General features: G+C 47.4%; 1 protein-coding gene across 1 annotated transcript in view; it reads left to right on the plus strand.

Moving 5' to 3' along the window:
* Positions 1-14461, plus strand: part of NOX3 (NADPH oxidase 3) — a 109788-nt gene that overhangs the window by 45075 nt on the left and 50252 nt on the right. The window contains exon 7 of the mRNA XM_030195489.1: positions 7286-7415. Coding sequence (XP_030051349.1) covers positions 7286-7415 — 130 coding nt within the window. The remainder of the gene's footprint in view (positions 1-7285; positions 7416-14461) is intronic.

Genomic DNA, 14461 nt, shown 5'->3' on the forward strand with positions numbered 1-14461 from the left:
TTGTTTTCTACTCTCTAGCAGCACTCTGCTTTCTAGAGTTCTCTCCCCCCATCCCTCAGACTTCACTACCCTCTCTATGCTGACCCCCCAAGCTCTCTTTCCCCACTCCCAGGCAAACTCCAACCTTACTTTTGTCTACCCCAATCCCCAATCCCCACAGCACACATACTCCATCCACCTTTTTATCAGCCCTCACCTCTCCCATGGCACACATATCCCCCATCCACCTTTCTCCAGCCCTCCCCCTTTCCATAACACACACAGACACACGCACCTCATCCACCTTATATCAGGCCTACCCTCGGACTCCATCCACCTTTTTTCCACACACCTCCCTCCCTGCGCAATCACTCCAGCGCAGCAAGACCTGCACAGCAGGCTATTTCATCCTCCGCTGTCTTCATGGGACCAACTGAGCCACGTGGGCCTCTGTACAGCTGTGCAGCTTAAAGGAATCACTGGGGGCCAAGGTGGTGGAGAAGGCAGATGCAGCCCAATGTGCAGTTATGCAGTTCCTTCTCTTGCTGTGCTGGAATGGTGTGTGTGCAGGGAGGCAACTGAAAGTAGAGCATCTGTGCCACACTGCACCTCAACAGCAGACTGCACAGAATTCTACGCAAATCCTGTATTGCACAGTAGCACAGAATTCCCCAGCAGTAAACACTGTAAATAATACACCGGGCATTACAACACCAACATACTATCTAGTGGAAAAAAAACAGAACAAACAGGATTGCTACAAATCTCTACACAGAAACTAGAGGCTAGCAGAATACCATACTTGGTCAAATGCACAAACCTCAAACAGACCCCTCAACAAATAGGAAACAAAGGACCACAGATTAGTAATATAGATTTGAGAAGACTGAAATGGACCCTCAAGAAGTCAGTCCTTGCATACAGCAAACAGAGAAACAAAAACTAAAATGCAAGACATCAGAGATGTACGTTTACCAAAGCTGACGTGGAGGGGCATAATCAAACTCGAACGCCTATCTCCATGGGCGTCTATGTCCGAAAACGGGTATGTGAAGAGGCGGGACAGACCGTATTTTTGAAAAAATGGACGTTTTTTAGCTGGGCGTTTGTGTTTTTTAGCGATAATGGAAAAAAAAACACCCAGCTCAAAAATGTCCAAATCAGAGCCATTTGGTCGTGGGAGGGGCCACGATTCGTAGTACACTCGCCCCCCTGATATGCCAGGACACCAACTGGGCACCCTAGAGGTCAGTGCGGTGGACTTCAGAAACAGCTCCCACATGCATAGCTCCCTTACCACGGGTGCTGAGCCCCCAACCCCCTCCCCCAAAACCCACTACCCACAAATGTACAACACTACCATAGCTCTTAGGGGTGAAGGGGGCACCTACATGTGGGTACAGTGGGTTTTGGAGGCCTCCCATTTACCAGCACAAGTATTACAGGTAGGAGGGATGGGCCTGGGGCCACCTGGCTGAAGTGCACTGCGGTACCCACTAAAGGTGCTCCAGGGACCTGCATACACGCAGGCCTCTAGGACTTGTTACTGCTGTATAACATTGGCACACCAGTTTACACCTGAAGACTAATCTCTCCGAAAACATCCTTTATTGGAATAACCGCGTTTACTCACAGTTAACTGCAGATCAGAGGTTGTGCCCCACTGGCAACGAGTCTCCCTGGTACTGAGATTCGCAGTAGGTCAGAGCTAGCAGAATGCTGTACAATGCCCTCTTTCAGCCACATTCAAGGTAAGAACTAAGTTCTCTAACGTGGCTAACACAGGAAAGGGAACTAAAACTGGCTTACAAAAATGGCCACTACCGCATGGACTACAACAGGAAACACAACAGGGCACACTCTGACCCAGTAGGCAGGGGGGAAAGCACCATGGGAGAAGAGCCTACCAACTACCAACATCGTGAGACTGTAACACAAGCTAATGAAATCACGGAGCCCAATACCCTACACCCACCACAATGCAATGCTGATGTGACCCTGTAGTGCACCTGAGAGCCACATCTGACCCTGGGAAAGGCTGTGACAGGATCGAACACATTCTGCTGTCATGGAGGTGGGTACGGAATGTGAGGCTGGCATAAAGGCTGGAAAAAAAGTTTTTAAAGTGGGGTTTTTTTGGTGGGAGGGGGTTAGTGACCACTGGGGGAGTCCTGGGAGATCATCCCCGATTCCCTCCAGTGGTCATCTGGTCAGTTGGGGCACTTTTTTGGGACTTGTTCGTGAAAAAAAAGGGTCCAAAAAAAGTGACCCAAAATCGCGGTAAAAACGCCTTTTTTTTCAATTATCAGCTAAAGATGCCCATCTCTCCTCGGCTGATAACCACGCCCCAGTTCTGCCTCCACCAAGCCTCCGACACGCCCCCGTCAACTTTATTCATTTCCGCGACGGAGTGCAGTTGGAAACGCCCAAAATCGGCTTTCGATTATACCGATTTGGGCGCCTTTGCGAGAAAAACACCCATCTCCCGATTTGGGTCGAAATATAGGCGTTTTTCTCTTTCGATTATAAGCAGGATATTCTAATTAATACACTCAAAATAAAATACCTTGTATACCTTTGTTGTCTGAGCATTTTAGTTTCCCATCCGCTTTGGTCCAAGTGTCTGTTTTCTGCATTTCTCAGGGGGGTTTTTTCATGTCCATTTGACATTTCTTTTCTCTCCATGTTCACCATTCATCTCCCTCTGCATCCCCAGCCATCCAGTCCAGCATCTCCCCTCTATGTCCCTATCTTTATCCTCCCCCCATATTCAGCATCTGTCCTCTCAGTAACCCCCATCTCCCTCTTTTCCAGCATTGGACCCCCTTTCTCCCTTTTTTCCAGCATTGGACCCCTCCCTCCCTCCCTCTTTTCTAGTATTGGACTCCCTCCCTTCCTTCCTTCCTTCCTTCCTTCCTTCCTTCCTTCCTTCCCTCCCTCTTTTCCAGCATTGGACCCGCCCCCCTCCGCCAAAGTCAATATCAGTCACTATCTATCCCCTGCCTTCTCCCCATAGTCTGAGCATTTCTCCTACTCCTTCAATTTGGTCTCTCCCCCCCCCCCCCCCACTGCTCCCCATGTGGATCCTGCATCACTGCCATGCCCTCTCTCTTCCTCCTCCCCATGGTCTTCCCTAACTCTCTTCCATTACCGGCAACAGCAATTAGAACAGAATGCTTCCCTTGCATCAGTGCTTTCTCTCTGCACAGTCCCACCTACGTGGGAACAGGAAATTGCATCAGAATGGGCAGGACCAAGCTCCAATGCTAGCCGGAAGCAGCCTGTTCTAATCACTGCTGGTGCTGGTAATGGGAAAACTGCAGAGAAGGGGAAGGAAGGAAGGGAGAGAGTAAGGCAGCAATGCAGGATCTGTAGGAGGGGAGTGAGGGAGGAGAAGAGGTGAAGAAGAGATAGAGAGAGAGCAGACTCAGGGCAAAACTCAGGGCAAAATTTAACAGTGGGCAGATGGATCCCCTTAATGCAGGGGCTCAGGGCAGCTGCCCCTTTTGCCCATTGGTAAAAGCGGCCCTGAGGGTGAATATTGGACTTTGCTTTCTCGACCACATGTCCTCATCCTTTGGAGCACAGAAATTCCTACTTTAGAAACAGGCATATAATTGTGGGGGAGACAGAGCTGGCAAGTTACCCATTCCAGGAGGGAGATGTTTTGACCAGTTCTGGTGTTACACTTCCATCCCAAAGCAGTGTAGTATTTGTAGTCCAGGATTCTATCCATTACAATCAGTGCTGCAGGTCCCATAATATACCAGGCAGAGGTTTGGAGAAATCCAGGAGTGGCCAAAAAGTCTCCCTCCAGGAATGGGTTACCTTGGCAGATCTGGATTTCTGCCAGGTACTTGTGACCTGGATTAGCCACTGTTGGAAGCAGGATACTGAGCTAGATGGACCACTGATCTGACCCAGTATGGCTATTCTTATGTGTGTAACTATGGGCCCAGAGCCTCCCAGTAGTACCGTTACAGTAACCACGTGATACAGGGTACACAGATTAGTGGCCCAGGTGCATCACTGTTCTGTTTTCAAGCATGACAAGCCAACTGTTCTAACCTCTACACTACCTCATCTACTAAGTGATCTACTGTGTCATCTGAAGATGTTTTTAGAGCTCAGCATGTTCAGGTCAGAGGATAAGATTGCCAGTATCTGATGTCCTGGCAAAATCATACTGTAAGACATCTATCACATGCCAACAACACCAACTCCCTCTCCCATTCACCCTCACATTCATACAACCACAAGACTTCAGTATGGCACACCTGACCACAGACTGTTCTCTTGGAGACCTCTGGAGCAAAAATCCACAAGCTATGGCGGTGCAGTGATTCCTACAAAAGTAGTCAGATCAGGGAGAGAGGGGTAGGACAGGTTGGCTCTATCACCAAGGGAAACGTGTAGATTTCAAAAACCTTTATTGAAGAACATTCAAATGATTCGACACAGCTGCTGTGTTTCGGCCCATAAAGTGCCTGCATCAGGAGTCTGCAAGATATTAAGACATATATAATATACAAGCATAATAAAAGAACTGAAACTATAAATAAGAAAATGCCTGGCTCATATATATAGCCTGAATGGTGGTGACATTGTTATCTGATGGATCCAATACTCAGTACCCTTTAAGGATTATGAAAGGTTATTGAGAAGGAGCATTTGGAGCTGGGCAGTGGCGTTCCTAGGGGGGCTGACACCCGGGGCGGATCGCCGATGCGCCCCGCCCCCCTCGGGTGCAGCGCCCCCCCACCGGCGAAAGAACCCCCGATCCCCCGGCGAAAGAAACCCCTCCCCGGGTGCACGCCGCTGGGGGGGGGTGCCGCGCGCCTGCCGGCAATTCGTTTTCATGCTCCCTCTGCCCCGGACCAGGAAGTAGCCTGTTCCGGGGCAAAGGGAGCATGAAAACGAAGAGCCGACGTGCACCCGGGCGGACCGCCCCCACCGCCCCCCCCCCTTGGTACGCCACTGGAGCTGGGTAATAAAGATTTGTATATTATATATATCTTAATAGCTTGTAGACTCCTGATGCAGGCGCTTTATGCACTGAAACACGTCAGCTGTGTCGAGTCATTTGAATGTTCTTCAATAAAGGTTTTTGAAATCTACACATCTCCCTTGGTTTTGGATAGAGCCAACCTGTCCTACCCCTCTCTCCCTGACCACTCTTGGATACCTCTCAAAGGACAGCTCCCACACCTTCCATACCCGGAGACACAGTAAACAGTCTGGGATTTCCCAAACATACATCCTCCATGGGGAAACTCACCATTGAGACAATAGAGCAGTGCCCAAGGGTCCATGGCAGTAGGGGGCCCACTTTCCCCTGGCTTCTATCTAGTTTCTTCCTTTTTGGTAGGTGCCGAGGGGCCTATATCCCTGGGGGCACAGCTCACTGTCAGTCTGCCTCTGGATGGGTCTGTTCTCCAAAGCAAACTCTCTCCATTACTCTAGCCAGCTTACTTAGTTAAGATGTGTATGCTAACTAGCTGCTACAGTGGGATTTGAACCCCACTCTGTAGCATCAAAGGTGGGTGTACTATCCATTGGACCACACTACATAGACAGATTTTAGCCTTGTTATTGATGAGACACCTTTCAGCACAGTAGGCATTGGCCAGCTGTGACATGGAAGCCCCCCCCCCCCAAATCAAGAGCAATACCCAGTTCTACCCACCCACCTAGACAAATGTCTATGTTGGATTATTTTCAGGAAATGAAAAGCATAGCTGGCCAAAAGGTTAATATATCAGAACCCCAAGTTACAGGAATAGGTTAGTCCATAGGAAAGGTAGTCTATTCAAGAGAAAGTCTAAGTCCAAGGTGCCATAAATATAACAGCACCTAAAGCCGGGATCCGTGTTGTTCCAGTAGACGCAGCCAATTACACCAAGGAGAACTTGGTGTAAATGCCAGCATCCAAATTTCACACACAGCACCAAATTGCATAATCACACACATAGAATTTAGAAACACCCATGTCACACCCTCTGGCACACCCCCATTTTAGCTCTTCGCAGTAGAATTTATGCAGACTAGCTTATAGAATACGCTTAGTGAGTAGTGCGCGTAAATTCTAATTTGTCCCAATTAGTGCTGATAATTGCTTGTTAACATCCAATTATCAGTGCTGATTGGCTGGTTGACCAATTAAGTTATACGCACTATATGGAATACGCCTTGATTTCTGACTGCAATTTTAGGCGCACTATATAGAATCTGGGGATATATGTGCATAAGTGCTAGTATTCTATAACATAGGTGCACAAACAGCACCATAGAATTAGAGGGTATATGATTTACATAAAATTGAATGTAAATTAGTGTGGGAACTGGAGGTGGAGCTGGGGGCAGAGCTTGGGTCCCCTTAAACAAAAAAGGTGTTCTGCTGCCCCTGAGGAAGGGGAGGATAGAGAGAAGGGGTATGCTAGATGGGGAGATGCTGGACCGGGGGGGAGGCACCAACTGATCGTTTGCAGGGGGCACCAGAGACCCTAGGTCCAACCCTGTTACCCAAGGAAATCTCTTTGAAAATTGTCCTTAAAACTCCTCAGTTTCCATTAGCCTTCCATTTTCCCTTCCCAGTATCTACTTTCCTGTCTCTTCCCCTCTTCCTCAGCATCCAGCCTCCTCATTCCCTCCCCTATAGCATCCCCACTTCTATCTCCTTCCCTCTTTCCCAGCATTCAACCTCCTTCTGACATCCTCTCCCTGCTTCCCCCAGTATATGCCCCATGATTCTTCTATCTCTTCTTCAACATTTGATCTCTATCTCTTCTCTGCTTTTCCCACCACAACACCTACTACTTGCCTTCTTGCTCCTCTCCCCTCACTAGCAACTGAATTTCTATCTCCTGGAAGACAAATGTAGCTGAGCCTAAGCAGCATAGTATCTACACAAAATACATTGTTTACAGCTAATACAAGGTATAATGCTATATATAAGTCCCTATAGAAAAGACCGGAGCCTGATTGGTGAATAATTTTCTCTCACCTTGTAATAGCATTGGAGTACCTCTCTGAGACCACTGATATGTGAATCGGAAAAAGGCAGCAGAGAAAGAAGCGTTTTTCTTTTCTTGTCTGATTTACAATTAAACTTCTAGTCATTTGCATGCAAATAATTCTGTTCATATTTATAAGCATATACAAAGGTACTAATCAGACCTGCCATCTGATCCCTATAGATTCATATTTTTAACAATATGCATTCCAGCGTGGTATATACCTTCAGCTGTTGTATAAAAATAAAGGGTATGACCTAGAACAGTAATGTTTGTATATTTTCATTTTGTAGTCAGATGGTCCGAAGCCAGACACTTCAGAGTCTTTTACTGCACAATGTCACATACTGTAAAGATTACTATAATGAATGGGGACAAATGGAACAATGCCCTATCCCAGAGTTCTCTGGCAATAAACCTGCGGTAAGAATGGTTTTAGCCTTAGTAGTTTAGCTTCTGATTAAACTAATGTAAAATTCCACTAACTGAGACTGTACATCTATGCATAGGCAGAAGAATGGGGTGGGCAACTGGGACCACAGCCCGACCGACATATTGCCCAACATAGAATCAGCAACTAGAAAGACTGCGGGGAGGAGCTGGAGATTGGTTTAGCACTTCCACCCAAAGACAGGAGATAGCATGACGTCAAAAAGTTGAAAACGTCTCCCCTGCGCAGCCACCATATTGTGTGGCCCCCAAACATTCACAGACAGTATTAAAAACAATAGCAAACTTGTGAGGTTTTTGACTGCCTATGTGTGGGTATTTTTTTTTTAATTTCACAGCTTTTTTATTTATTTGAAAGTTTTCCATATGTAACCTGAGGTTTTGTTTTTTTTAACCTCTGGAGAGTTCTGGGGCGTGAGCCAGGGTTGCACCGCTGGTGTGAGTGTTCCGGAGTGGCAGACTTGTTTTTGGAGCTGCGGGAGGCTCAATTTTTGTAGGGGGGCAGCTTTAAGAAAGGCCCCAGCTCTGCCTGAACCTTGGGGCCTAGTTGTGGGGACTCCTGCAGCTCCCAGAACAAGTCTGCTGCTCTTGAGCGCCCGCACCAATGACAGGACTGCAGTTCACACCCCAGGACCCCCACCCCGAGGTTAAAAAAAAAGAAACCTCAGGTTACATATGGGAAGCTTTCAAATAAATAAAAATGATATCAAATTTTAAAAAACACACACACACACATAGACAGTCATAAACCTCACTAGATTGCTATTGTTTTCGGTAGCGTCTTCAAATGTTTGGGGTCATACAATATGGCAGCAAGTTCTGCCCACTAACTTCAGCCCACAGAATGGGGCTGTCATAAAACCTCCTTGCTTCCAACAAACCAAGTATTCCTCTGCTCCTGCATCTATGTGTTGCACTGACAGACATTTAGGTTCTGATCCCCTATCTATCAGGGCCATTCAAACCTGGATACATTGTGGAAGTAGTGCACTCAGGCCTGGGATGGAGAGAAGACGAATGTGGCTACCATGGGACCCTGATGATCAAAGAACACTGAGAGACCCTTTTACTAAGTTGTGGTAAAAAAAAGTAGCCTGCGCTAGTGTGGGCGTATGAAATTGATGCATACAGGGCCACTTTTTACCGTGGTGGCTAAAAAGGCCTTTTTTTAATGGGTCAGTAAATGGCCGTGTGCTAAAATTAAAAATAGTATGCAGCTATTTACTGCCTGATCCCTTAACGCCACCTGTTTACTTGGTGGTAATGGCTCACATGCTACTTGTGCTGCTGATTACCACCGGGAACGCCCCCCATGGTAGAAAATAGAAAATTATTTTCTACTGCAGGAAATAGTGCACAATAAATTTGAATTACCGCCAGGCGCCCGTGCTACCCCAGCAGCAGTACCAATTTGGAGAGTGCTACCCAGTGGTGTGCTGGATCCGGCTCGCAAGAGCCGGTTGTTAACTTTGCTTCCGACTTGCGAGCCGGTTGTTGAAAGGTGCAAGCTGGCTCTCCTCCCTCCCTCCCTCCCTCCCTCCCTCCGGATCCGGTCTCTCACGTCACCGACCTGATTCTTCAAATTCTTCGGGGTAGGTAGTCTTCCCTGCCCGCTGCCAGCGCTGACTCTCCCCCGCTGGCGCTGCCGGTTCGTGCTTTAAAAATGGCCGCCGAGACTTCCATTTTGAAGCGCAAACCGGCAGCACCAGCGGGGGAGAGTCAGCACTGGCAGCGGGCAGGCAAGACTGCCTGCCCCGAAGAATTCGAAGAGTCAGGTCAGGTTGGTGACATGAGGGACCGGATCCGGAGGGAGGGAGGGAGGGAGGAGAATTCACTGAACAACGTGGGAGGGGGGTGGCAGGGGAGAGAAGGGAGTCGCTGGGCATTTGTGGATGGAGGGGAGAGAAGGGGCGCTGGATATGGGTGCATGCAGGGCAGTGTAGAGGAGGGTCACTGCTGGACATGAGTGGATGGAGGGCAGGTGAAAGGAGGGTCACTGGGTATGGGTGCATGCAGGGCAGGGGAGAGGAGGGTCACTGCTGGGCATTTGTGGATGGAGGGGAGAGAAGGGTCGCTGGGTATGGGTGCATGCAGGGCAGGGGAGAGGAGGGTCACTGCTGGACATGAGTGGATGGAGGGCAGGTGAAAGGAGGGTCACTGGGTATGGGTGCATGCAGGGCAGGGGAGAGAAGGGTCGCTGGGTATGGGTGCATGCAGGGCAGGGTAGAGGAGGGTAACTGCTGGACATGGGTGGATGGAGGGCAGGGGAGAGGAGGGTCATTGGGCATGGGTGCATGGAGGGCAGGGCAGGGGAGAGGAGGGTCGCTGGGTATGGGTGCATGCAGGGCAGGGGAGAGGAGGGTCACTGCTGGGCATTTGTGGATGGAGGGGAGAGAAGGGTCGCTGGGTATGGGTGCATGCAGGGCAGGGGAGAGGAGGGTCACTGCTGGACATGAGTGGATGGAGGGCAGGTGAAAGGAGGGTCACTGGGTATGGGTGCATGCAGGGCAGGGGAGAGAAGGGTCGCTGGGTATGGGTGCATGCAGGGCAGGGTAGAGGAGGGTAACTGCTGGACATGGGTGGATGGAGGGCAGGGGAGAGGAGGGTCATTGGGCATGGGTGCATGGAGGGCAGGGCAGGGGAGAGGAGGGTCGCTGGATATGGGTGCATGCAGGGCAGGGGGAGAGAAGGGTCACTGGATATGAGTGGATGTAGGGCAGGGGGACAGAAAGGTCGCTGGGCATGGGTGGATGGAGGGCAGGGGAGAGGAGGGGGGAGAGAAGAAATGCTGGACATGGATGGAGGGGAGGGAAGAGTGAGGAAGGAGATGAGATGAGGGAAAAGGAAGAGAGGAGAAAAACTGCACATGGATGAAGAAAATAGGCAGAAGCTGAGGACCAGAAATGAAAAAGAAAGGAGGAAAGGAAAAAAATAAATGGAAAGGAAGCCCTGGAAACGGAGTTAAGAGGACAGATAGCGGCAGAATTGGATACTGAGCCAGCGTGATCAGAAAAACAGTCACCAGACAACAAAGGTAGAAAAAAATCATTTTATTTTCATTATAGTGTTTGGAATATGTTCACTTGGAGAATCAGGTACTCAACATTAAAAGTTTATATTTATTTACTTATGTATGGCATTTTATCGCACATTAAACATGAATTAGATTGAAGCCTGGGATCATTTAATTTTTTTTCCTGAAGTAATGCATTGCCACCCCCCCCCCCCCCCCAGGCTCTCTCCCCGGCTATTGCCAGCTCTGCAATTTGGGGGGGGGGAGCACAGTGGGGGACCGGGGAGAGAGCCTGTTGTTAAACATTTACCAGCACACCACTGGTGCTACCCACGCATTAGCCCTAGCACTGCTTAGTAAAAGGGCTCCAGAAGGAGCAAACCTCAAACAGGGGGTTTTGCAGTTGAATGTGCCACTTTAGGTAATTTATTGTTAACCAGTAAGGAGGTCTGTAAGTACAGTATGTTCAAATAAACTTCCCCAGAGTTGTACAAGCATGGAAGCTGAAAGGGAAATAATTTAAAAACCTAGCCCCATATTGTTTGTTCCTACCTCAAGAAGTAATGATCAGCAAATAACCTGTATGTGATGCCTTTTTAATTTGACCAACTCAACAGATGAGGAGTGGCTTATTGGTTAGGGCAGTGGGCAGAGAACTAGGGAATGCACGGTTCAAAGCTCATTGATATGCCTTGTGATCTTGTGAAGTCATTTAACCCTCCCCTCCATTGCATCAGGTACAAACAAAGATCGTGAGCCCTCTAGAGGAAGGGGAATACCCTGCTATACCTGAATGCAACTTGCCTTGAGCTCTGTTGAAAAGGTGTGGGCTACATCTCAAATCCCTTCCCCAATATATCTGTGGCTTTCTTTCAAGAGCTGTGCTCCCTTCATGAGCTCTCAGACATGCCCCCTTGTAATTTGAATGCTCTTCTGATGGACTTCATAGAAAAACGTCTAAAAATTGGTTTCAAAAATACCAATTTGGACGTTTTTGTGTACCACTCCAGACTGCTCATTCGGTGAGATGGAAAAGATCTCATAATGTCAGCACGCTTTGTCCCCTGAAATTTAGATTTTTGTTGATGGACATTCAAAGCAATCGTGACTGTATATAATCATTGACAGTGATTATATACAGTCACGAATGCTTTGAATGTCCATCAATAAGTAATTTTCAGGACAAAGCATGTTGACATTATGAGACCTTTCCCCTCTCACTGAATGAGCAGTCTGGAGTGGTACATATAACTGCTTTTGATCTATTGTGTTCAAGTTTGATACTTTTTGGAAGTGGAAGCCAATCGGTTTTGTGAAGGAACTGGACAATGCTGGCACATTTAGACTGATTCTGGACAGAACTTCTGCATAAAGGAAGCCCTTCCCTTATTATTCAATACCTCTCTGTAACATACAAAAAATAAAAATAAATAAATAAATACCACTGCATTCCACAAAACAAAAGGGCACCATATGTAGAATTTAGTCCTATACCAGCATAAAACAAAATTAATATGTGAACACCTTTGGTCATGCTACAGAAAGGTGGTATATCAAGTGTCTAATAAACAAATACTGATGGGAAAATAATACTCTCCATACAAATGTGGTATTCACAGAATGGGCTACAGTACAGCATCTTTTTCCTGGACCCATACAATCAACCAGGGCCGTGCCAAGGGTCTGTGGCACCCCCCTGCAGGAGACCAGTTGGCGACCCCCCCCCCCCCCCGCAGACGAACAGTTGGCGCACGCGCGCCCCCTCCCCCCCGTGAAAATGATCGCTGCCCTCCCGCTCCCATGTCCCAACTGCCCGCTCTCTTCTCCCCCCCCCCCCAAGATCCCTTTTAGATTTACCTCCGTCCGGCAGCAAAGGCGCAGCGTCAGTGAAGGAGGCGGCACACCATTCTACTCAATCTACCATTCTACTCAATCTGTTAGATTGCATTGGCATATTCGGCAATATTCTTAAATGGTTCAAGGGCTTTCTTATTTTTATGATTCATCCCCATCTTACATGCCGAACCTTATAGAGTTGCCAGCACATAATGTCAAAAAAGCCTCCAGAGACTTTCTAATATTACACTTCCCTAAATGTAATAAAATCAAATATAAAACTATCCACAATGCTGGGTTTTTATACCAAAGTACAACCAAATGGAATTCTTTACCCAAGTAACTCCGTCAAAATGAAGATTATCTCTCATTTCAAAAACTGTTGAAAACCCATCTGCTAAGATCAATCTCTAACAATAGAAATAGTTGACCTTCAGATTAAACCTACTAAATCAATAGCTATGTCTGTATTCACATTCTATTCCTATGTATTATAAACATGTTATATGATCTAGACTTCATGTTACTTACTACCTGAAATTTGGAGTTACATTTCTACCTACTTGTTATATGTAATCAGAATGGCTCGTCAGGTATACATTTGTTACTTTGTGAGCCACATTGAACTTGAATTCTATTTGAGATAATATGGGACATAAATGTCATAAATAAATTTTTCACTGTGCTTTTCGTGTGGTTTGTCAGTTCTCATGTGGTTGGATTAATATTATCTACTGGTTGAGCTATTAAGATAAAACCAACTACAGTAGAATAGAAGGACGAAAAGTAAGAAAAAAAATGTTCTTCTGCAGACTCTCTGCAAGCAAAAATCTAGGTAGTGAACTTATAAGAGGATCTTTCCTGCTGAAGTAGGAAGCTAACAAAAATCAACATTCCTGAAAAGAATCTCTTTCCAGTCTGTGTACTAACCCACACCGTAAGGTTAACACATGGTATCTGACATATACTTAGCTGGATCAAGGATTTCCTAACCACGAGAACATATCAAGTGAAATCAAACTCAAACATATCATCACCGTGGAAAGCAGACTGCGGAGTACCTCAAGGATCACCGTTATCACCAATCCTCTTCAACCTAATGATGACCCCCACTAGCCAAGTCCTTATCCAACCAAGGCCTCAACCCTTTCATCTATGCAGATGATATCACAATATACATTCCTTATAAACACAAACTGACAGAAATCACCAACGAAATCAAGCTCAGTTTGAACATCATGGACTCATGGGCAAATGCATTTCAACTAAAAAATAAAGAAAAAACACATGGAGGGGCATAATTGAACGAAAACGTCTATCTCCATGGGCGTTTATCTCCGAGAACGGGTCCGTGAAAGGGCGGACCAAACCGTATTTTCGAAAAAAATAGACGTCCATGTTTTATTCGACAATTTGTGAGCTGGGCGTTTTTGTTTTTCACCCTTTAACCCTCTCCCTCATCCAACCTACCCAGGTCTCTTTCTCCTCCTTCCCTGAGATCACCGAGGATGAAACTTCCCACCTTCTTTCCTCCTCGAAATGCACCACCTGTTCCTCTGATCCCATCCCCACCAACCTACTCAACACCATCTCCCATACTGTCACCCCCGCCATCTGTCGCATCCTCAACCTCTCTCTCTCCACTGCAACTGTCCCTGACACCTTCAAGCATGCCGTTGTCACACCTCTCCTCAAAAAACCTTCACTTGACCCTACCTGCCCCTCCAACTACCGCCCCATTTCTCTTTTACCCTTCCTTTCCAAAATACTTGAGCGCGCCGTTCATAGCCGCTGCCTTGATTTTCTCTCCTCTCACGCCATCCTCAATCCACTTCGATCCGGTTTTCGCCCTCTGCACTCGACTGAAACGGCACTCTCTAAAGTCTGCAATGACCTGCTCCTGGCCAAATCCAGAGGTCACTACTCCATCCTCATCCTCCTCGATCTTTCCGCCGCGTTTGACACTGTCAATCATGATTTACTTCTTGCCACGCTGTCCTCTTTTGGGTTCCAAGGCCCTGTCCTCTCCTGGTTCTCCTCTTATCTCTCCCACCGCACCTTCAGGGTACACTCCCATGGATCTTCCTCCACTCCCATCCCACTATCTGTTGGAGTTCCCCAGGGATCTGTCCTTGGACCCCTTCTCTTCTCAATCTACACCTCTTCCCTG

The sequence above is a fragment of the Microcaecilia unicolor genome, chromosome 3, assembly GCF_901765095.1.
Source record: "Microcaecilia unicolor chromosome 3, aMicUni1.1, whole genome shotgun sequence".
NCBI classification, from domain to species: Eukaryota; Metazoa; Chordata; class Amphibia; order Gymnophiona; family Siphonopidae; genus Microcaecilia; species Microcaecilia unicolor.